General features: G+C 34.0%; 4 protein-coding genes across 6 annotated transcripts in view; 1 reads left to right on the top strand and 3 right to left on the bottom strand.

The window, feature by feature from the left end:
• Positions 1-208: 208 nt before the first annotated feature.
• Positions 209-1,689, bottom strand: LOC125056164 (tRNA-dihydrouridine(20a/20b) synthase [NAD(P)+]-like). Its single transcript, XM_047659141.1, has 2 exons — positions 1,437-1,689; positions 209-1,261 (listed from the first exon to the last, which is right to left on the bottom strand). The coding sequence occupies exons 1-2, from the start codon at positions 1,559-1,561 to the stop codon at positions 214-216; spliced, it is 1,173 nt and encodes a 390-aa protein (XP_047515097.1). The 5' UTR covers positions 1,562-1,689; the 3' UTR covers positions 209-213.
• A 385-nt stretch (positions 1,690-2,074) lies between these two features.
• Positions 2,075-3,930, top strand: LOC125056087 (programmed cell death protein 2). Its single transcript, XM_047659023.1, has 6 exons — positions 2,075-2,433; positions 2,505-2,684; positions 2,809-2,967; positions 3,049-3,135; positions 3,278-3,574; positions 3,747-3,930. The coding sequence occupies exons 1-6, from the start codon at positions 2,254-2,256 to the stop codon at positions 3,897-3,899; spliced, it is 1,056 nt and encodes a 351-aa protein (XP_047514979.1). The 5' UTR covers positions 2,075-2,253; the 3' UTR covers positions 3,900-3,930.
• LOC125056088 (transmembrane protein 242) lies at positions 3,402-4,876 on the bottom strand. Of its 2 annotated transcripts, XM_047659025.1 has the most exons (5): positions 4,581-4,876; positions 4,411-4,512; positions 4,148-4,284; positions 3,939-4,078; positions 3,402-3,543 (listed from the first exon to the last, which is right to left on the bottom strand). In XM_047659025.1, exons 1-4 carry the CDS (start codon positions 4,612-4,614, stop codon positions 3,941-3,943), a joined length of 411 nt encoding a protein of 136 aa, XP_047514981.1. In that variant the 5' UTR covers positions 4,615-4,876; the 3' UTR covers positions 3,402-3,543; positions 3,939-3,940. The 2 variants fall into 2 exon arrangements, with proteins under 2 accessions (XP_047514981.1, XP_047514980.1); XM_047659024.1 differs by lacking the exon at positions 3,402-3,543 and having other exon boundaries at positions 3,858-4,078.
• A 1,364-nt stretch (positions 4,877-6,240) lies between these two features.
• The window catches only part of LOC125055900 (rapamycin-insensitive companion of mTOR), a 31,374-nt gene continuing 14,589 nt past the window's right edge, over positions 6,241-23,025 (bottom strand). Inside the window, exons 14-24 of one of the 2 annotated variants that reach the window (XM_047658611.1) lie at positions 22,524-22,737; positions 21,332-21,596; positions 19,289-19,778; positions 18,596-18,714; positions 17,345-17,435; positions 16,163-16,315; positions 14,352-14,513; positions 13,536-13,639; positions 10,728-10,910; positions 9,773-9,888; positions 6,241-9,096 (exon numbers count right to left, since the gene is read on the bottom strand). In XM_047658611.1, the coding sequence (XP_047514567.1) occupies positions 8,878-9,096; positions 9,773-9,888; positions 10,728-10,910; positions 13,536-13,639; positions 14,352-14,513; positions 16,163-16,315; positions 17,345-17,435; positions 18,596-18,714; positions 19,289-19,778; positions 21,332-21,596; positions 22,524-22,737 (2,116 nt within the window). In that variant the 3' untranslated portion in view covers positions 6,241-8,877. Of the gene's footprint in view, positions 9,097-9,772; positions 9,889-10,727; positions 10,920-13,535; positions 13,640-14,351; positions 14,514-16,162; positions 16,316-17,344; positions 17,436-18,595; positions 18,715-19,288; positions 19,779-21,331; positions 21,597-22,523; positions 22,738-23,025 lie in introns of both variants that reach the window. The other variant, XM_047658610.1, reaches the window with a different exon arrangement.

Raw genomic sequence — 23,025 nt, forward strand, 5'->3', positions numbered from 1 at the left:
TTAATTATAAATAGCTTGACTTATTATTATGACAGATGTTCTTACAATGACTTAATGAAAATTAATGCGACATTTGCATGCCTATTTTCGTGTGGCTGATTGTGTGGATTTTTATAATTGATCGATATAAATGTACCACTATCTTGCAAATAAAATAAAAAAAAAAAAAATTTTATTGATTAAATTTTTTTCAAAATAAAACTTCTCATTGTGCTATAAAACTTTTTCTTCAAATATATTACTATCCATATAGTCTAAATCATCATTAGTCTTTACATAAGTAGTAAAAAAACTACCGTCACTTGCCTGTTGATCATACTTTATACAAACACAATAATGCACACTAAATCCACAACCTCTACATTTTTTATTATGTTTAAAGGTAATTTTTTCATCATAATAACATGTTATAAAATCACCAAAATCCTCTTGATTAGCATTACTGTCTGAAATTATATGTTTAAATAAAAAATTGTCAACATCTTCAAATGTTTGCAGATAATTAAAAATTTGTTTTTGTTTTTTACTTAGGGTTTTTTCAAGCATAAAAACTAAATGGTGGTGATAACATTGAAATGTTATTTTATCCTTACTTAAATTCTTTAACTCCATCCATGCTTTTATACATTCTACTGGAGTAGTAGTGGCTCCACTAAACAAAGCTGGGTTGGATAGTAACCCACTTGCTGCCATAACACCATCACAATTTAACTTTGTATACAATTCATTTGCATCCTGCAAAGTTCTTATACCCCCATTAGCAATACAAGGTATTTTCAAAGCACTAAACACATCTGACATAGCTTCTTCATTGATTGCTTCACTGCTTTTTTGATCAGGAGTTCGACCATGAAGAGTAAGAAAATCAACTCCACACTTCTCAAGCTGCTGGCACATGACAATTGTAGTCCTAATGTCTCTTAAAAGTCTTACTTTAACCGAAACTGTAAAATCATTCGGTATGTTACTTTTAACCGCTCTTACTAAGTCGTGAATTATTTCGGGTTTAGACAGTAATGCACATCCATAACCATCTTTCATGGCCCACCTTTGTGGACAACCACAATTTAAATCAACTCCATCAGCATAGGGATAGACTAACTTAGAGGCATCTAAAAAGTCATTTTCATTGTTAGCAGCAAACTGAACAATTAAAGGTGTATCTTGTGTTGTAGTCAAAAACTCATTTGAACGAGCTTTGGAGTTTTGACAAAAGGCATTTGCTAAAATCATTGGGGTAAAAGCTAAATCCACATTGTACCTGAAACAGAGAGGGTTGTATTACCCTTTACAATTTCAATGCAGTAAAAAACACAAAAATAACTAAATACTAATAAGTTTTAAGATATAGATTTTTTTCAGAAAGTAAACTACAAAATATAACAAATACTTAAAGGTCGTAACAGAGTAATATAAGAAATATGAAAGCTACCGACTTTTTAACCAAGTTTCGAAACTGCACCCTGCTGTATCTAACCATAGGTGCACTTATTTTTAAATAAGTCTTTTCTCCTTTGGCGTTATTGAAGAGGTTTATAACATTTGTCTTTTGCTTTTCCATTCTAAACAAAATATATTGAGTATCACATTAATTTATGGTTTTTAATATAATATCAATTTCTGTGATGATTTATCTTGCTAACAATGAATAACCTGTGGTTAGTGGTACATATTAACTATTATTCCTATATTATATATACAGTATACGTCCTACTAACTATAACTTTTTTTTTTTTTTTTGGAGTTTATGGCCTGGTATCTAGACCTTTAGGCCAATACTAACTATAACTAACTATAACTAGTACAGATAAACAATATCTAATCACAGATCATTATTGTTTATTTAAGTTACTAAAACAAATTAATTTATACAAAATACTACTCAACGACAAAGCGTAAACGTTAGTACTTAGTGGTCGTCACGACTCACGGTCACGACTCACGACTGTCGAAAAGTGATTTACTTAAGCTTAAGAAGAGGTATCGACTATCGTTATTCGATATGACTTTGAACGAATCTAACCTCGATCTTTGATCTTCTCTGGTCCTTCTAGTCTGTGACTCGTTAACGATGAACTCCTTTAGGTATTTGTGTTCTGTGATGAACTCTGTCGGGTGTCCTGTGGTATCGAATTCAATTTATTTACAAACTTACTTGAAAATTACAATTAGTAAAAAAGCAAATGCCATTTTTTAGTAATTTATAAAATATTGATATTAATATTTAAACTTTCGTACTGCGTATTGTTAGAAATGTCTAACAAAGCTGTGGATATAGGTTATGTAGAAGAAAAGGATTCGTGGTTATTACATCCAAGATTTTTCCCAAGTAAAGTGGGAGGGAAACCGTCCTGGTTAAATTTAAGTGGTGTCCTATCACCAACTGAGCTCACTTGTAAACACTGCAGTGAAGTTATGATATTTTTGTGTCAAGTAAGTTAAGTAATTTTCATCAATACGAGATCTCATAATTGTTTGTAATTATGTGTATAAAATTGTTTCAGATATATGCTCCATTTGAAGAGCAAGACGATACCTTCCATCGAACACTTTTTGTGTTCATTTGTAAGAATGGATCATGTTGTCGATTAAATAACTCTGATAACATAAAAGTATTCCGCTGTCAGCTGCCAAGAAAGAATGAATTTTATTCATTTCAACCTTATGAAGAAAATAAGGAAGAGGTAGTTTTACTCCTTAAGGAATTGTTTTTAATAAAAATCCATCTATTTCCCTACTAATTATTATATACATATATAGACAAAATGTACTTAATTAGAAGTAAATTTTAATGATTCTATTCTACAGGTATTTCCAATGGATAAATGGACAAAATTATGTCATGTCTGTGGGTTGAAGGCACCATCACACTGTTCAAAGTGCAAAAATGTTTACTACTGTAGTAGAAAGCACCAAATATTACATTGGCAGAAAGGTCACAAAGAATCCTGTGTAAATTTGTCAGAGGTAAATATAGTTATGTTTAAGTTAGCCCAACATTTAACTTTGTGCCTCTTCATATTATGCTTTATCAAGTAATTTTTACAGATTGATGACCACTATTTTACTGTAACAGAGTCTGGAAAGACTCTGCTCTTCAAAGAATGGGAACTTATTGTTGATGAGGAAGATGAAGTAAGTTTTATTTATTTGAAATATGTTAAAAAACTTAAATAATATATATATATATAATACCAATCCTTAAGATTTATCCTAAGTACCTTTTAGTATAATTAACATGGGTCTGCAAATGACTTTTTTTGGCATGACTTGACAGGAAGACATCAAAGATGTTGACACCAATGAAGAGATGGAAAAATTAAGAAAACTAATGCAGGAGCAAAAAGCGGGAACAATGAATGATGTTAATGATAGTGAACTAGAACAATATAGCAGAAACATACCAGAAGACAAAGTATTTAATAAGTTTAATAAGAGAATTGCTAGGCATCCTGACCAAGTGTTACGGTATGATAAAGGTGGTACCCCACTCTGGATAACTGGAAATAGTAATGTCCTAATTGATGTGCCGAATTGTCAATACTGTAATGAAGAAAGGCAGTATGAATTTCAGGTAATTCCTAAATATTAGATTGGATGATCAAATATTATAATACATATAAATGTAAGTCATTGAGTTCAGTTTTATCATTGGAATGTCCTCTGGTTGTCAAAGAAAAAATATATTCACGTAGATAACAATGTAGTACGTAGTTTGCATGGTATTAAAAATTTATATTTTCCAGATTATGCCTCAACTTCTCAACTTTATAAATGTTGGTATAGAACTTAATAGCATTGATTGGGGAGTCCTAGCAATATATACCTGCAAACAGAGTTGTAATAAAGGGCCAGCATACAAAGAAGAAATTGTAATTAAGCAAGATTTGACTACATAAATATATATTTGTACTAATCATAACAGCATAATGATATACTTTTATTTCTTCTTCCCATAGTCTTCTGATAAATAGGTTAGGAGATCATTTAAACCACTGAATTCTGTCCTCGATTTTGGTGGGTTATTCTTTGGCAGTATTGGCAGCATATTCCCCATTTTGATACGAAAGTCTTTAAGCTATAACAAACAATAATATCTATGACTATTATTTAACAAATTTCATTAAAGACTATATTAGAAACTTACATCTTTAGCACCAGACAATTTCCATATACCATAACAAAGACATGATGTACCAGCTACTGCATAAAAAGTACCCCATCCAAGTGCTCTTAGTGCCAGAATTGCTCCGGCATCTGCTAGTTCAACACCCCCTTGTATTCCTATAAAAACCATATACTATATGTTACAATGAACAGAGCGTTTTCATTAAAACATTCAATTCTATACCTCCTTCAAAAAATCCACAGGATTTTATGAAAAATAAAAATAATTAACCTTTTATTTACCTTTATTAAAATATTTTGGATCAGATTTTCTAGCTGCTGCTAATGTTGCACCAAACCCAACAAATGCAGATATGCCTGCGACTGCTGCTAGGAAAGCACCACCTTAAAGAAAAATCCTATTGAACTAAAGTTATTTGCATTAAGGTGGATAAAATTTAAAAAATACATGCCTTTTATTCTTTCCAAACGCTCCGGGTCTGTCATAATTTCTGAGTGCTCATGAATATCCTCATTTATAAATAAATCATTTTATTATGGTACTGGTACTTGGTAAATAAAACATAACCAATAACTTATAGAGAACTAATATAGAATAAGTACTTGGTTACATTTGAATTAACAAGCGCGATAAAAAGTTATTAGGGTATTGCGCAACACTTATATTTTAAATAAAAAGAAATTGGTATTAAATATTAATAACACTTTATACAACAATTTTTCTTTGAGATAAAAACTTTGTTTTTTTTTTTAAATACAGTTAATGACAATTAACAAGCGACATGGCGTCCTTCTAATAAAATCACTACTCATATGTGTCAACTGTCAGTATAAGCTGTAATAGTTAAAGGGTATGTTCCGATATACACTGCGAGTACTGTATAGTGCTCCCACTGTTCAAAAATTTGTTCCGCTATGGACTGCAGTATACAGCCGCAGCGTCCTAGGAAATATATGACGTCACAAATCCCCGCTATACTTCTACTGCGAGCATTGGCGTTTTCGAGGTAAGGTACTCGCAGTGCTTTGATCACGTGATCAATCAAAACCACTTGAATGCCTAACGGCTGATATAACTTACAGTTTAATAACAAACATTTAAAATTCTAACTTACTTTCTTTGTAGTATTAATTCAATTGACAGTTAATATTAATATAGATTTTTTTAATGCGCTAATACTCCAATAATAGTTTTTCTTGTTGAATTGAAAAACTTTGATGCACTCATTTGAAAACTGTGTCGAAAAACGAAGCTGACTAGTATACTGGACTGCGTTCCGTTTTAAATTGTAACCAGTATAGCTGGCTATAGAGAAACGGTTTCACAGTATACTAAATTGACGGTACTCTGTACAGTGGTCGCAGTGTATATCGGAACATACCCTATGTACCTGCTTATTACCATAAGTCATGTATATTGATGTGTGAGGTCATATATTGAAAATAAGCTCTATAAAAAAACTGGATTATAGAGATATACGAAGTTCCGTTTCACTAGACAACATTGAGTATAAGATCCCGTATACGTCCAGAAAGAAGAACCTATTCGACTTAGGGTCCTTCAGGAAAAGAGCGTACCAATCATAAGACCGGCAACGCACTTGCGAACCTTATGGTAGTGTAGTCCATGGGCAGCGGTGTGACTAAATCAAGCAATTCTCAATATTGTCGTAATCCTCTTTTTACTTTATCAGTGTGTAGTCGCCCTTTCTTAGGTCTCTTAATTTACCACCGTTAAGTATTTACAAAACTTTTACTTGTTGGGAGTTTTAAAACTTACTGGTTGATCCTTTACTATTTATTATCTTTCCTACTCCTTTTTGGGATTCTCACATAGCAAACTACTGTATCCAAAGTGACCCCGGGCGAAGTCGCAGGTCACAAGTATTCGATAATAAATTTCAGAATACTTTGTAAAATACTGTAGTTGTTTGCCATCAATGTGATTGATGTCATACAAACTGTAGTGTCATGAAAACTTCGTTAATAAACACTGTGAGATAATTTCGAAAATATAACTCAATCTAACTCATCCAGCGATACACAATATACAGCAAATATAATAACCTATTTTTATTTTACCTCTATCTCATATAAAAATAAAACACAGTATTGGGTAGTATAAAATTATATTATAATGATAAACTGTAGAATGGCTAATTACTAAGTAGTATTTTAATAACGTTTGATTTTCGAATTATTATTAAAAGGAACCAGGTGAATGGCACTATTGTTATGATTCGGATTCTATTCACTTTTAACAGGCAAATAAAATTACGATTTTAGTTATGCAGACTAGCGCTATACTATATATATTTCAAATAGGACAAATAAACAAACGTACGCTGTTCGTACAATATGATTTCATAGATTATTTTTTAACAAATTTTCTTATAGCCTGTGTCTAGGTTAAATGCAGTTACGTCAACTTTATTCTATGTCAGTTCTATATTGGAAATACTGTTATGTACAATTTCCTTTATGTAATACACTCGTGATAGGTACTGACACCTGAAGTTTATTCTACACTTAATACTTAGTTATAATTATTTATTAAATAACGTGAACAGTAAGGTGATTCTCTACATTTGGAATTGATTTAGCGCCTTGAACGTAATAAGAATAAGATTCAGAGACACATCTAAGCGCGAACTAACTCTGCCATCTGTCAAACTCGTATGAATCCATGACAGGTGGGCGACTTAGTTCGCTCTCAAACTTGTCTCTGACACTCGGTCAAAGACAATTTGAAGGAATCCCATCGTTGAGGAACCAAGTTGGTCTTGTTTCCTCCAACCTTAAGTAAGGACCCTCGAGCAGTCTAACCGCTGAATGGAGGAACCGATAGCCCCTGTCGAAGTTGAATAATGGCTTAGAGGTCGGAATAACTTTGGTAGCGCGATTCAAAGTATGTCTATCGTACTGTTTGTAGGCACATATTGTAGTTGCTACATTCGAGCAATTGACAGTTTAAAAAAATCCTATATAAAGGTATTTTGCGGTAGACGTAATCAATATCGCCAAAGATTCCAAAGTACTGAATAACCCTACTGTTATCGAGTTTAACAATAAACGGATAAATGCACAGTAGTTATAAAATTGAACACAATGGCGTCATATCGTATGTTTATAAGATCAAATGACCACAGATTACGTATTAAATGCATATTCGTCATTTTACTAATGGTGTATATAAAACTCGATATCCAGACAAAAATTGTAATAATACAGAAAAAATCAGAGATACTTAACCTGAAATAAGGTTTTCAATAATCATGAATTGGTAAATATTAATGTTAAATACGAATTGACGAATACGAATTGACGAATACGCATTTAAGTTACGCGTCTGTGGAATAACAAGACATTTGGGGGCCCTAGACAAATATTTCCTGCGACAAGCGTGACCCGCTATCACATACATTGCGTGACGTCCGCCGCACGTGTCTATGACCCCTGGTGGGATAAATTACTTAGTTTACAGGATGCAGAATGTAAATATTATATTACTGCTGTAAATTAATCAGAACTCACTTTACAATATTGTCAAAAATCGATTTCGCGACGGCACTAATACTATGATATTATTGAGAAAATAATCACTCGCACTACACAAAAACGTACAACTAGTTAGCATTAAATAACGAAATAAATAAAACCCAAGCATCGTAGCCTATTAGTTACCTATGATTACATAGAAGCTTATTTAATTATTTACATAAGGCGTATTTATATACCTTTAATACCTACTTTTCAATGAACGTCACAAGGAGATAATTGTTTGTCATAAATACACTATAAACCTCAATTAGTTAAAGAATTTTCACATCCACATATGATACTAATGAGGACAAATAATATCTATTTGAGGCTTTTAGTTTCTTTATGAATAAGTGTATGTAAAAAAAATCTCGTTATCTTTAATATAATAAAAAAATAATCTTATTTATTTGTGTTTCCGTTAATTGTTAATGATTTAGTGATATTTTCGACGTCTAACCCTAAGATTCAGAATCGTCTAACTTTACGCTAATTCTCGAGTTTAATTTTACCCCAAGATCCTAAGCCTTACTTTTTTATTAAAATATAGGATAAGATACGTATTTAACCTCGAATCTGATACTTCATAAGAAATAGACTTCTACAGACTAAAAGTTTCACAACGTTGTCTTTATATTTGAATAAATTTATTGACAAATAAATGTGGTAATTTAAAGCTATAATTATTTTTTGAAGTTTTTATAATAATCAAAAACGAGTTTTCTAATAATTCTGACAGCCGTATGTCAAATGTCAAAAAACATGTCGGGAACCATAGTTACGTAACGTTTCTGAATGTTACCCATAGATTAGACTAAGATAAAGATTTAGAATAGTTGTAATATTTTTATTCTATTTATAAAAGTAACGAGATTTTTGTTACATATTCAGAAGTTATGACAATAAATAACTTAAGGTTCATTCATAAATGAAAAATCAGTCTAAAACTCAGGAACATGATTCATGATTATTGGAATAACTGAACGATTTGTAAAATTTCCAAAACGCAAACCAACTATACTCAAGCTTTGTGGAACTTGACACTGCTCAAGATTTGATTATTAACTACTTGAAATATGGGCCTTTCGGATACCTATTAAATTTGCCATGTTAATGAATCGCAATTATGAAATTTAGAACCACTAAAAACACATTTGACGTTCGTTTTAAAAAATGAAGGTAGGTCACAAAAATATCTTCCTACCTTCACTATGTATCAATTTTGGTGGGTGTATGTCTCGCTAATATCGTGGCCAAATCCGTACTGAAGCATTCGAAACTCGTATCTAAGAACAGTTCTTGCAAGAAACGCCGGGCGCACAACATATATGTGTCGCGAGAAAGCGCACCGCAGACGTCCGAATACACGCACGCACTGCGAAATATCTCCGGGTGACGTTGTTTTAGAGATAGTAGGGCGGTGCGGCACTGTGGGTATAAAAGTATTATTACTTATTGACTCTCCCTTACAAACCCTAGTGACGTTATCTGTGTCTGTCATTTAACTTATGTGGTAATCATGCTGTATGACAGTTATGTAAGGGATTTTGGCGAATTGGAAGAGCTACATTATTTACACAGTTGACATATCGTATAGCTTCTGGGTTTGATTCCTGGTGCATTAAAATTTGATATAGGCATATTGGTACAGAAGATATGAACAATGAAACAGACACAAATGAGTCCGGATTATTTAACTTTACCTAATTAAGTAAATTGTCCCCGGGAGAGACTCTCATCCCTAAGGTTTTATGTTCGATCCTTTTTACCAATAGACTTCTGTCTATGTGCGTAATCGTGAGAAAACCGGCTAGACCTAGACCCAAAAAGTCGATGGCGTGTATCAGGCACAGGAGGCAGATCACCTACTTACCTATTATTTACAAATGATCATGGAACAGATACTGAGGCCCAGACCTAAAAAGGTTGTAGCGCCACTGATTTATTTTTATTGAAAAATAAATACAGCCAAACTGCATTTAATTTAACATATTTTAAAACGTCACAATTTCTAGGTAAATTTACCTTGTCCATACAATTGACTATAACGTCAGAAATTCCCTTTAGGGTCACGCTATAACACAACATTACTATGGTCAATTACCTGTCTGAGGTGAATGGGGTTGGACATGTACATGACGTGGTGTAGGAGCTGCGCTTGGGGCATGGTTTCCATGAGCGATGGGCTGTCAGTACCATCCCCACTCGCACCTTCCAGCTCTAAAATAACGATAGAGAGATAAGTATCGAGTATGTTTTTTTTTTCGTGTTTAAAAAAGAATATTATTTAGATTACAAAATAAAAGAGTACAAAGGACGCTGGATTTACCAAAACTTTAATACATAACCCTTAAATAAACTTAGCATTTATAATAATAACACCATTGATTTAAAAGTTAAAGATGGCGGGGCGTACCTTCACCAGAGACAATGTTAAGGCAGAGATGTACAATCATAAATCCAAGAATTAAATGTTGAACATGGTCTTGTGTAGTTGACAATAATGTTGACAACTAATGGTTGCTTCGTTAATTAATGTTATGTAAAAATATATTTAAGATTTACCAAACAATATAACAATAAACTCAAGAAAGTTTTTAACTCCGTGGGCATTATTATTTAGGTATGTAATGTATCAAAAGTACCCTTAACATTCATAAATATAAATTTAAATAAAAAAATAAAATAAAAATTAAGTATAAAATCTCAACATTAAATAAATTTTCAACTTTCACAGATCACAAATCATTCTCCTCTCTATTGATAACATCCTTAAATTTCATTTTATTTTGAATCAGTTTTTTTAGTGATTTTGATTCTAATCGTTTAAAGACGTTGAAATCTCTGCTGTTTTATTGTAGTACTTTTAGATTTAATATAAATTAAAAAAAAATATTACGGTACCGAGCAAATTACGAGAAAACATTGATAATTATGATTTTTTACATTATACAAAATTAAAAACACAATAAAATAATAAAAAAATACTTTTTCATTTCTTTATGTTCTTATATTTCATAGTTTTAACAGTTTAAAAAAACATATATTGTTTTACATACCCGCAAAAAATGCTTCTCTCAACTCATGAGAGGATGGAGGCCGAGTCCTGACACAGGCAAGGCAGTCCCTTGCCCCGTGCTTCCATTTCCCGGGACGTGCACTCGATGTCACCAACGTACTCGCACTGATGTCCTTCACGTAACTGTCATCGTAATCGTTTTCGATCGCTTTCTTATCTGTGGCTGTGGAATCTGGAATTTTATGAAAAAGTCCATCAGTTTTTTAGTGAGTTATTTGAATATTCTATTCTATTATTTTGTTTAATTATTTATTTTATTATAATCCTACAGCTAACATATAAAAAAAAACAATTATATTAAAGATATAGCCAAAGATTCCTAGTCAGGGTTCGCAGCTCTCATAATAAAATTGATATATCTATATATATAATAAAACTAAGTCGATAAAATGTGCGTGCCGATAAAACTTAAAAAGGAGTCCCGACACGATAAAGGGACTTATGTGGTGTGATAGCCCTTTATCCCCCCTCGAACAAGAAAGTTCCCGTTTTAATCTAAAGGGCATGTTTTTAAAGATATAAGGGACTTTCCGACCCTTCAACTTGGAAATTAAGTGCAGTGGCGCCATCTGTTATCGAATATTTGAACTTCGTTCAAGACAACTATGGAGACTATACACTCCAATAGTCATAGTGTATAGTCTCCATAGTTGTGAGCCATTGCAGCATGTGTAGTAGTGGCGCGAAATTTAAAATTCCAATTTCAATAAAATCTTAAATTTCATTTGTTACTATAATAAAGTTGTTAAATTTTGTGTATTTATACGTCATTAGCTAACTTATATTTTGGAGTTAAAGCGACATAATTTTAGTTATCCAAATTAGTTCTCAAAATATTTAAAAATTTAGGTTTTTAAATTTCGCGCCCTTACTACATACGCTACCGCTACAGAAGCTAGAAAGTTCCCGTTTTAATCTAAAGGGCGTGTTTCTAAAGATATAAGGAACAAGAATTGCGAAAAAACTCTGAAATAATGGGAGGAGCTCTACTCATACTCTCAGGAGATTTTCGACAAACACTTCCAGTTATTCCCAAGTCAACATCAGCAGACGAGATCAATGCATGCTTGAAAAAATCACATCTCTGGCCACAAGTACAAATACTGCAATTAACAAAAAACATGAGAGTTGAATTATCAAGAGATGAAACAACAGCACAATTTGCTAAAATACTATTACAAATCGGCGAAGGTACATATCCTACTGACCAAACGATCGGCCTCATTGAACTTAATAGTGATTTCTGTAATATAGCCACTAATGAAGACGAACTAATCGACAAAATTTATCCAAATATTATTCAGAACTATACTAATGCAGAGTGGTTATTTCAAAGAGCAATTTTGGCCACTAAAAATAATATTGTTGACGATATCAATTTTAATATTCTAAAGAAAATACCTGGTGAAGAGAAAATATATAAATCGATCGACACGATGGTATCCATTGAAGAAAGTGTCAACTTCCCCACTGAATTTCTAAACTCTTTACAAGTACCAGGAATGCCATTACACTGCCTTCGTCTGAAAATTGGAACTCCAATCATACTACTCAGAAATCTCAACTCCCCAAAATTATGTAATGGAACTAGAATGATCGTAAAACAGCTATCGAATAATATCATTGAAGCTGAACTTATTTCTGGAAAGACCAAAGGACAGACAGTATTTATACCTAGAATACCTCTGATCTCTTCGGAATTGCCATTTCAATTTAAAAGACTGCAGTTTCCAATAAAATTAGCCTTTAGTTTTACAATTAACAAAGCGCAAGGACAAACTTTAGAATATTGTGGCATTAACCTCAAAGAATCCTGCTTCTCTCACGGTCAGCTATATGTAGCTTGCTCAAGAGTAGGAAATCCGAAAAATTTATGTATATATACTCCGGACAATAAAATGAAAAATGTTGTTTATAAACAAGTATTGTAAATAATGAGAAAACGTTTTCAATAAACTTTTTTTTTACTTTTTACGTCATAGTTTATTTTTTTATTTCGACTCTACCACGTCATCTCATATCAACTCCCGGGCGAAGCCGGGTTTTTTAGCTAGTATATATATATAATGGTATCAATCGCTTATACGAGTACTGGGAATAAATAAGGCGCAACTGCGTTTCTCTGTGAATATAAAAGATTTATTTACAAAAGAAATATCTATTAATTTAAATTTAAAAAAATATATATTTACAAACTCAAACTCACCTGTGAATAGTCACACATAGTGAAAATAATAAAGAAACAACATTTAAAGCCTATATTCTAGGTTTTATAAAATAAAATAATAAAATGAAAAAATTAAAACATCTATTATGTCAAGTGACAAATTAAACATCGTCGATCAGACGGCAAAGAAGAAAAATAAAATATAAAAAGAGTTTGTATAGGAAAATATATTATGTTTTCCTTACACATTACCTTACACATATATATATTTAATTACAAGTTTATTTTTATGTAATAAGAGGCGTTTGGCTCACCAGGGCAGGAGGCTCACCTGCTGTTAAGTTATACCGCCGGATACACTCACATTGCCAGAAGGCTTGCAAGTGCGTTGGCGGCAATTTAAGAATTGGTACGATATTTTCTTGAAGGACCGTAAGTCCAATTGGTTCGGAAATACTTCAATGGCCTGGTTCCACATAGTGGTAGCAAAAACTTTTTAACTGTTTACAACAAATTCTTCTAATTTTTAATAGCATACGCGAGGCGTAACAGCGTGAGTAATGTGTTTGAATGTGTAACTATATGATAGGTATCAGTAGCATAAAAGCAGTTTTACCATACCTTTATTTACATCCGGTGTAACTCGCTTTTCGACGTTTTCTGCAAAAGAGGGTAGTCGAGGACGCGATTTTTCACTTTCAACATTCTCATCTTTTGTTTCCTCCCTAAAATTAATAATAAGTTATAAATTATTTATATCCATAAAAATAAAAATCATACATTTTACAGCTTACATAACGTTCAAGTATTACCTAACACATTTATGAAACCCGATATAACATGCCATAAAGTTTTCTGTATTCCAACGTGGCCACCAAATGACTATTTTTAATGTAAAATTCACAATATGTGGGTTAAATTACCGGGAAATCGGTATTTTAGCGATTTTCGTAATTTTCCCGCCTCAACGCATCGTCTCTTTTTACAAGACTATAAACCGCCCCGTTTACAATTCGTTACGTAATACTTGAACCCTGCCTTACATTTAGCAGTGTATATATTAAAATGTTGGAATTTATTTAAAAGAACCTCGATTAAGATTTCAAGAGAACATCTCTTACTTACTTAATTTTTTTTTTATTGATACTACAAGTAACAAATTCTCGAAGGACCAGATATATTATATGTTAAGCAATAAGGAATATAAAATATTAACTAAGCAATTATTCTGTCACCAATGCAATTGCAAAAAGGAAATATATTAAATGAAATTGCATATTTCATATAATATTTGTATTTCTTAATCTAGTTAATTGTACTTTATTTTTATTGTATTTTCTCATCTGTATTGTTGTGTTATCTGTAAGTGTCAGTATGTTTCGTTAGAGTGCCTTTTTAAAACAAAATTAGGACTTGGACCGCATAAATGAGCCTTACACTGGGAACAACTGTGCCAGATCTCTCGGTAGGCATATAGCCATATAGTGAGGTGGTGGAATGTCAGGTGCAGACAAAACAACTTGTCCGCAACTATTCCGTCCGTCCAGCGCCCGTTCTCCCTCCGCTTGACACAATGGCCGCCAGTCTTCTTCTACCATACTGAAATAACGTCGGTAAAAATATTTAAAAACTATTTTTTTATTTAGTTTCAAACAGAATACGGGCAACACTTACTGGAGTATTATGTGTTGCCATAACGCTAACTTAATCAATATTATTAGACAATATAACATACTAGGTACTTTTTGGTCTATAAATAACATCTATGTTTAATTCTTTGGGCCCATTCATTACGTAAATGTGTTATAGATTTGTTTATAAATTGTTACATGAGTGTCAGTCTACCGTAATTTACTATTAAAATATTCAACATAAGAAAGTGTCCGAAGGCACTAACTAGTCTTAAGCGGAAGACACTTTGTTGAGTTAATATAACATAAAATAATCGAATTGTTCCGGTTCCAACTTGACTTGAGACTCTGGCTTGTTCTTTGAATTTTTTTTTTAATGAAGTCATGATTATGAAACTTTACAGATTTGTTCTTTGATAATGTCACTATAGGAATCTTAGTTTTAATTAATTCTATAAATGATGACAGAGAATGATGAAAATATGACATAATCAGTCAGGAATTTTCTATTACATAGGAGACTTAAAAATTAACTACATTTTGTATAATATATCGAATCAAACACGAATTGTTCTTTAGAATTGTAAACGATTTTTTATGTCATGCACAAACAAGAATTACACAACATTTGAACAGACTAACATCTCAGATCATCGTCATCGTCAGATCAGGATATGCGCAGGCAGAAGTGTGAGAGAGGTAGAAATATGTTAACCTATTATTGTCCTTTTTCTTTCTCTCTCAGCTAACTGGAGAATTTAAATTTTCTTTTCTTTATAGAACAAACGGGCAGGAGGCTCATCTGATGTTTAGTGATACAAAGTCAAAGTCAAATCATTTATTTCAATTAGACCATCTAAAATGGCACTTTTGAACGTCAAAAAAAAATACAAAGAAGATTCTAGTTGCCCCTTCCAAAAGGTAGTTTCGTGTGGAGAAGATTGGGCAAGAAACTCCACACTTACTCTTTTAATCTACTAAGATACCACCTGCCTATATACACCAGCGAGCTCGCGAGTGCTTTGCCAGACTTTTAAGAATTGGTACGCTCTTTATTTGAAGAACCCTAAGTCGAATTGGTTCGGTAATACTTCAGTGGGCAGCTGGTTTCACATAGTGGTGGTTCGCGGCAAAAACTGCCTTAAAAAACGCTTTGTTGTGGAACGACGGACGTCGAGGTGATACGGGTGAAATTTCGTATTCTGCCTCGACGTCCGATGATGAAACTCAGCTGCGATATATGTTAGCATTTATAATTCTTACTTTACCAAACATTTAAGGCCCTTATTACTAAGGGAACGATATCACTATTTAGCACTTAACACTATAGATATATAGTGCTGAAGAGGCTAAAATGCTACTCTAAAAGTTATATAAACTAACTGGGGCCTGAGACAAAACCACTTTGCGACAGGTGTGACCCAACACGCCAAACGAATTTTTATGAACGGTCACGTGACCAAAGCTGAGTCAATCTCATCCAAAGTGTTTAACTAGTGTCTCAAAGTGGTTGTCTTCTGATCGTATTTGACAATCATCAAAATGTGTGAAAATACCCTCAATGTTACGAAATTCTTTCCTTCTGAGACTATGATAAAGTTTTGTGCCAAATCTTACCTGATCTTCGCCATCTTCTCTCTATAAGACTTGGACCGTTCCCTGACAGAGGAGTAGGGCTTGTTCGGCTTACGTCTATTAAAGTCTGGTAACAGCCACACCAATTCATCAATGTCGCTGGAACTTGTTGCTGCACCTTCTGATACGTGAGGCCTGGTACGAAAATATATAGTATTAGCAGCTGATCCGGCAAACGTCGTTTTGCCATGTATATCATTTACAATAAAAAATAGGGGTTGATTGTAGAGGGGTGAAAATTAGGGGCTGTATGTATTTTTTAAAGTTATCTCATAAAAAATAATAAAAAATTTAGGGGTGGACTACCCTTAACATTTAGGGGGATGAAAAATAGATGTTGTCCGATTCTCAGACATACCCAATATGTACACAAAATTTCATGAGAATCGGTCAAGCCGTTTCGGAGGAGTTTAACTACAAACACCGCGACAAGAGAATTTTATATATTAGATTATTTTTATCTCATCTATTAAAAAACAATAAGTTCCCCGTAAACTTTGATAGCTTTTTAATGCTTAGGAATTACAACGTAAATTAATCAAAAAAGCTTTTTATAAATTCGACGATTTTTTTAACTAATCCTTTTGATAGATTTGCTCCAGTTTAAACAATTTGTATAACTCAAAACATGGCAATTAAAAAGAGTGGCGGAGAGTTTCTTGCCCGCTCTACGAGCTTGACAAGTCGAACTAGTAGTAAATGTAAATTTAGAATCAATTTAACATATTTTCTGTTGAAGTTAACAAGTGTACTTGGTTACCTATTTAAATAAAGTAATTTTGAGTTTGAGTCTTTAAATGCGGATTCTAGAAACTACTTTTATATGCATTTGTCCTAAACAAGACTGCTATGGTTACATTTATGCAAACAACAGCGGTTTTCTAATGTAACATATTGTGATTAAATTATATTATTTTGTAAAATAAAGAAATTAAAAAAAAAAGATATTGCAACTTTTAAATACATAAATTTAAAAAAATACTGCATGCTTCCTTATAGTAAAAAATATTTTGTTTAACTTAGATTTCAGATTAATTATTTTTTATGCCATAGTAGAATTTTTTTTTATTTTAAATGATCATGTCGATTGACGTCATAAAATATGTTATCAGATTAGAACATTGAAGCTAGCAAAACATGGTGTTACCCTGTATAAAAACGTACCGTCTATGTTTGTTCAATGACTGAATAGTTGCATATCCACTCATATCCTTCTGGCTCGGAGGAGAGCTGGCCACATCGGGGGCAGTGAAACCTAGTGAAGTACAGAATATAAAAGCCAAATTTACAGAATTTTTTGTAATTCACAAATAATTACGGTAACAGACTTTGTCTGTTAAGTAGTAATAAAAGATTTTTATTGACACTTACACATTAAAAGAAAAAACTTTTCAACCGGATTAAAGTTATGTATTATTATAAATTTACAATTATTTAACATAATTTTAAATTTAACCGACGTTTCGCGTGCTTTACATCGTGCGTGGTCACGTTGACTGAAGACAAAAGGTGTTGGATGTCAAAAAGTAACACAGCTGTAGAAAAAGTTGCATAATCTGTATTTATTTCCCCGGAGTTGGTATCCGGTAAATTTTATAATAATATATAACTGTAATCCGGTTAAAAAGTTTTTTCTTTAGTTATAAAAGATATTATACTTTTTATACAAGTAAAATATTGCAAGTTTTTTTCAATTTTAGAACTAAACTTATTCTTATACCTCTTGAAAAAATATCCTGAAAAAAAACCTTGACGTATTAAAAAATCCAGTGGCACTACCTGTCTTGTTTATCGCTACCACCATAAATTACCAACAAATGACCACGAAACCACCACAAATCTGAGGATTTTTGATGGTTTCCAGTAGGCAAGTATGTAGGTGCTTAACACACGCCGCGGACTTTCTGGGTCTAAGCCCTAAGGCATGCCGGTTTCTTCGCGATATTTATTGCCTTTGGGAGCGTTCAAGTATTACGTAACGTATTTTGGGAGGGGGGGGGAGGTCCTTTTGTAAGACGTTACGATGCGGGGCGGGGATTAAATTACGCGTTATTGTTAATATTTTTTTCGACTTACACCACATTATAGTAACTAAAGAGTCACTAGGTGGTCACGAAACGTTTTACTATACTTGGGTACAGTACTGTACTTGGGTACTGAAAACGTTACGGCGAGTAACGTGGGGGCCAAAAATTGCGTTACGTAATACTTGAATGCTCCCTTTAAAGAAAGAAAGAAATATCCATTGCACAAGCCACAAGGCCCATATTGCTTGCGTTCAAATCACCATCTCCCACTTCTGTTCGTTTAGTCCGAAATATTAATGTCCAAAGAAACGCGAGTATGCCCGAAGTCAAAGATCATAGATACTTAACAGGCTTTGAAACTGATAAAGAACCCAGATTTTATACTCACTAGAGGTAGAAATCCGTCGTGGAGTCTCTTGCGGTCGCGGCCTATGAGTGGCTGTGGTGCCTTTCATTCCATAGAGACTTGACGAACTGGGTATCGGACTTAGAGTCAGCACACGGTCCCTTTAAAACAAGAGGAAGGTTAAAACCTCAAATAGATATGTAGGAAAATTACTTAAAGGGCAGAATTTGTATTTTTCTTCTGCCCTGGAAATTGGACAAACAAATGAAATTCAGCACTCGACATTGGAAGTATAAATAAAGGTGAAACTAAAATATTTTGAAGTTTAAGTAAACGTCTCCACATTTGCTGACCATGTGTAAATAAAAGCCAACAAAGTTCTTTGCGTCTTTGTGAGCCAATTCCGGTCGCAATATCTGCATGGGATTAATAGTTCATTCATTTGTTACAAATAATTCATTCAAATTGAAAGGACTTGGATTTAACGTCGCTATAGCTAAATAGTCTAACCAAAACCATAATAAAAAAATACATTGTATTAAAGTAGTCGGAAAAGGCCGACAACACGCGCCTTCGGGCAATGTGACACTTAACAACGTGGTGACCCTCCTAGCCCATTTGCCCCTTGTTATATTAAAAAAAAAACATAACCATAAAGGACCGTTATTATTAAAGCATATCTCTTTTCCAACACATCGTCTTTTGTTTTTTTTTTTATTAATAAATAATACTTACGGAATAGCATATTTGCCCAAAAACGAGTCACAACTGCTGACACCGCTCGTGCTGCTCTCGCTCGTATTCCGAACTCTCCCTTCATGTTCCAGCGAGTTCATTCTCCCCAACAGCCTATTCTCCATATGCATCCTCCCACTGCGTTCGTACGTCAAGCAATCCCTCAAAATATCCACCGTACGGGACTCCGTCAGGGACCTCTCGTGGGAACAACCCTGGGTAGGAAGAGTTTGAGATTTCCTCTTATCCGATTCGTAACCCATTTTGTGATCGACCACATCTCGCTCGTCGATGGAGGCTCCCAATGTTCGATTCAGTCTGGTTTCAGAATAACTCTCTGCTGTACTTTGGTCGGAATGCTCGCTTAGGTCAATGTCGAAGTTTCGTTGGGGTGACGTCACGAAGTAGCCCTTTTCACTACGCTGGAGGTAATTCTCGTCTGCGATTACGGGGAATTGGTCGTGTCGCGTATGACGCACGCATAGCCAACCTGTAAATTCAAATAAATCGTAACGTCGACGCACCTTTTTCTTAGTTTAAGGCACTTGGGTCGTACATTTTATTTCGTATCTTTTATTTAGTGCAAAGAACAGCCTATAATAGAAAGTATTTATTATGTAATAAAAGAACACGATGTCATTTGTTATATTAGAATGGCAACACCACGCAATATCATAGAAATATTACAGGTTGTAAGACATCAATGTGTCAAAGTCAATTTGTCAGTAGTGCGTAGAATCGATCGTTGAGTAATTGAGTAGCCGTGCTGCGCCGTGAGTACGTACGTGAGTACGCAATACGCACAATGGAGTATTTATTTTCTAACATCGTTTTGAAGAAATTAAATGGTGAAATCAACGCTCAAGTTCGGGCTGTGATTTACGTGTTTCTGTTTTTATAAGAATTGAAAATTGACCCCGAGAAAAAAGCTACGCACATCACTACACCTCTCCATTATGACAAATATGATTTATGACCCGATGCCTCAGTTCATAATGCGTCAACTATAATAAATGTGGTGTATTGACTATATTTTGAGATTTTTTCAAGAAATTGTAATAAGAAATATGTTTCTAAGAGCAGAATTTGAAAGAACTGAACTAATTCGAGATTTTAATTTAAATTATTTCTTTAACTTTGAAGAAGACTTTCATGTAGAGAAAAATCACGATTTTTTTTTATTTCGTAAAAGCGAATAGTCTACAGTCTATAACAGGTAGCATAGCAAAATGTTCCATATGTAAGTAGCTACTAAAAGGTAGGCTAATTAATCATATAAAGGCGAAACAAAGTTCGCGGGGGCAGCTAGAGATAATTATGATTAACTAGCTGGCCTGGCGAACATCATACCGCCTAACAGTCTATTCTTTCTTTTTTTTAAATACTTATTCTACTATTCGGGACACCGGTCTAGCTAGTAAGATAAAAAAAGAAAGTTGATAAGACAACAAATACATTATGTCAAAAATAAAAATTTACGTTCCAGGGAACCCCTCCACTAACACTTGAACTCTATGATATGGTATTAAAGTTCAAATTGACTTAAGTATTATTATTAACGAATATTTTGTATGGGCATATAGAAAAGTTGTTTTTAGACTTTTTCACTATTTTTATTTTAATTTTTCTCTCCGTAAGAACCATCCTCGTACTTCAAGGAATATTATTAAAAAAAATCAGACAAATCGGTCAAGCCGTTATCATGTTATGCCGTGACAACGGAAAACGGGTTTCATTTTTATATATATAGATAACTCGAATTTGAAAAATAGTTCTGAATGCTATGAATAAATATTATAGTTAGTTACGATGATAGGTTCAAATATAACTTTTGTAATTCCCAGTAGTTAAGACGTGGTAAACAGTTAAAACGACACCAACCATCAATAAAAAAAAATCGTCAAAAAACGGGACATTTTTTTTTTTTAATATCTTTAAAAAAACTTATGAAAAGTAACTTAAAGTAATATGGGTAAATATCTCTACCCAAATGAAGTTACGAGAAACTCGCTGAATGAAATTTTCTTAGGAAAAAAGCATTACCTAATTCCGAAAGCAGATTAGCACCATCATATGTACTTCCAATAAGTCCCAAGACGTAAAAGGCCGTCGCACGCACTGAATAGACCGGGCAGTATTTCGCTAGTTGTACCACGTGTACGGGCACAGAATCTTCTAGAAGGTTATTAGTGAGGCCCATTAGAACTTGTAGGCCGTGGGGTGTGATAGCAGCGTTGCCTACTGCCCATAGAGATGCTTTCAAATCCATCACTTCTTGCTCGTTTGAGCAGCTCTTGCGTTGTAAAGTCTGTGAAAAATTTGAATGTATGTACATATATAAAAGATAATTTACTTTAATTTATTGTAATGTTTGTTCAGCCTTTAAATCTTAATTATATATGTCGGAACAATGGCGTTCCTGTCAGATGGCATTGTCATATGTCACCGAGCTTATAAATTGTCAAAGTCAAAGTAGTTTAAAACCGTTAATTTACAGTAAACTACTAGTATTAACTAGTAGTTTACTGTAAAGTTTTCCTCCCGTCGGCGTCTCGGAGCGCGCAGAGGATTCGTCCGCAGGTCTGCCTCGCTGGGCTTCCCTCGGGTCTCACCCGGTGTGGTACGACCGCGACCGCGCGCGCCCGTCACCGCCACGGGGGGGCGCCACCAGCCCCACCGATATGAGACGAATAAGGCGCTGCGAGAGCGAAGAACGCTCCTCAGCGCAACCGAGGCTTAGGGGTGCTCCAGGCCCGCCCCAACGACCGTCCCGCCGTTGAGCGGGGCGCGTACAACGCAACCCCCCGCAAGCCCATGGGCGCAACGGGGTTCCCAGCGCCACCTTAGGGTGATTGCGCGGAAGACAGCAAGACTACTAGTATTAACAACTTTGAATGAATTTGACTTTGACAAATTACAAATTCTATAACATATATAATGACAGCGGCAGCTGACAGTTACGCCGATTCTCTGATAATTAAATAATTTAAGCATTTGAAACGATATCTGCGGCAACGTTGCATAATTAATGTGAATAAATAATGAGATTAGAAAATACTCCTCACATAAATGGATACAATATGTAATTATAGTTTTACACAAAATTAAGCTTAATTTATTAAAAAATATAAATTAAATTTAAAAAATCAAACAAGGCATGATTTTTGGTTTACAGTCTTCATGTATTAACTTGTTATCGACGCCCGTGCTAATAAAAATGTACCATAAACTATACCTTATAATGCGAAGGTAATGCAGCAGCCAACAACGGCCGGGCGAAGGGTGGAGCCGCAACACAAGCGGAGGCAGAAGCGGGCGCGGCGAGCATAGCGAGAGCGGCGAGTATATGCGGTGGCGGACGAGCGGAACGACGAGTCCCGCGCGATCTACGTATACCCTCGCTTAATGTTAACGCTTCGTGGACTTCAGCTTCCACTAGGCGTACGTACCTAAAAAACACGGAACGTTTTGTCCTTATCATTTTGTAAAGAAATAAACGAGACAAAATATCTCTTCAGTTCCTAGGATCCTATTAAAAATAAATCAAAAATATAAATGAAGGGACAAACAAATTGCAGCAATACAAACGTTAATAAAGCAACATTAAAACTAACCAGTAGCGCCATAAAAGCTTTTTAGCTCTGGGACTCAGATTTCTATATCTATTTCGTGATCTCTTTTCTCATAGACAAGTAGGTGTGGACATTTTGTGTCTAATACTGGTTTCATGATGTTTT

The sequence above is a fragment of the Pieris napi genome, chromosome 14, assembly GCF_905475465.1.
Source record: "Pieris napi chromosome 14, ilPieNapi1.2, whole genome shotgun sequence".
NCBI lineage: Eukaryota > Metazoa > Arthropoda > Insecta > Lepidoptera > Pieridae > Pieris > Pieris napi.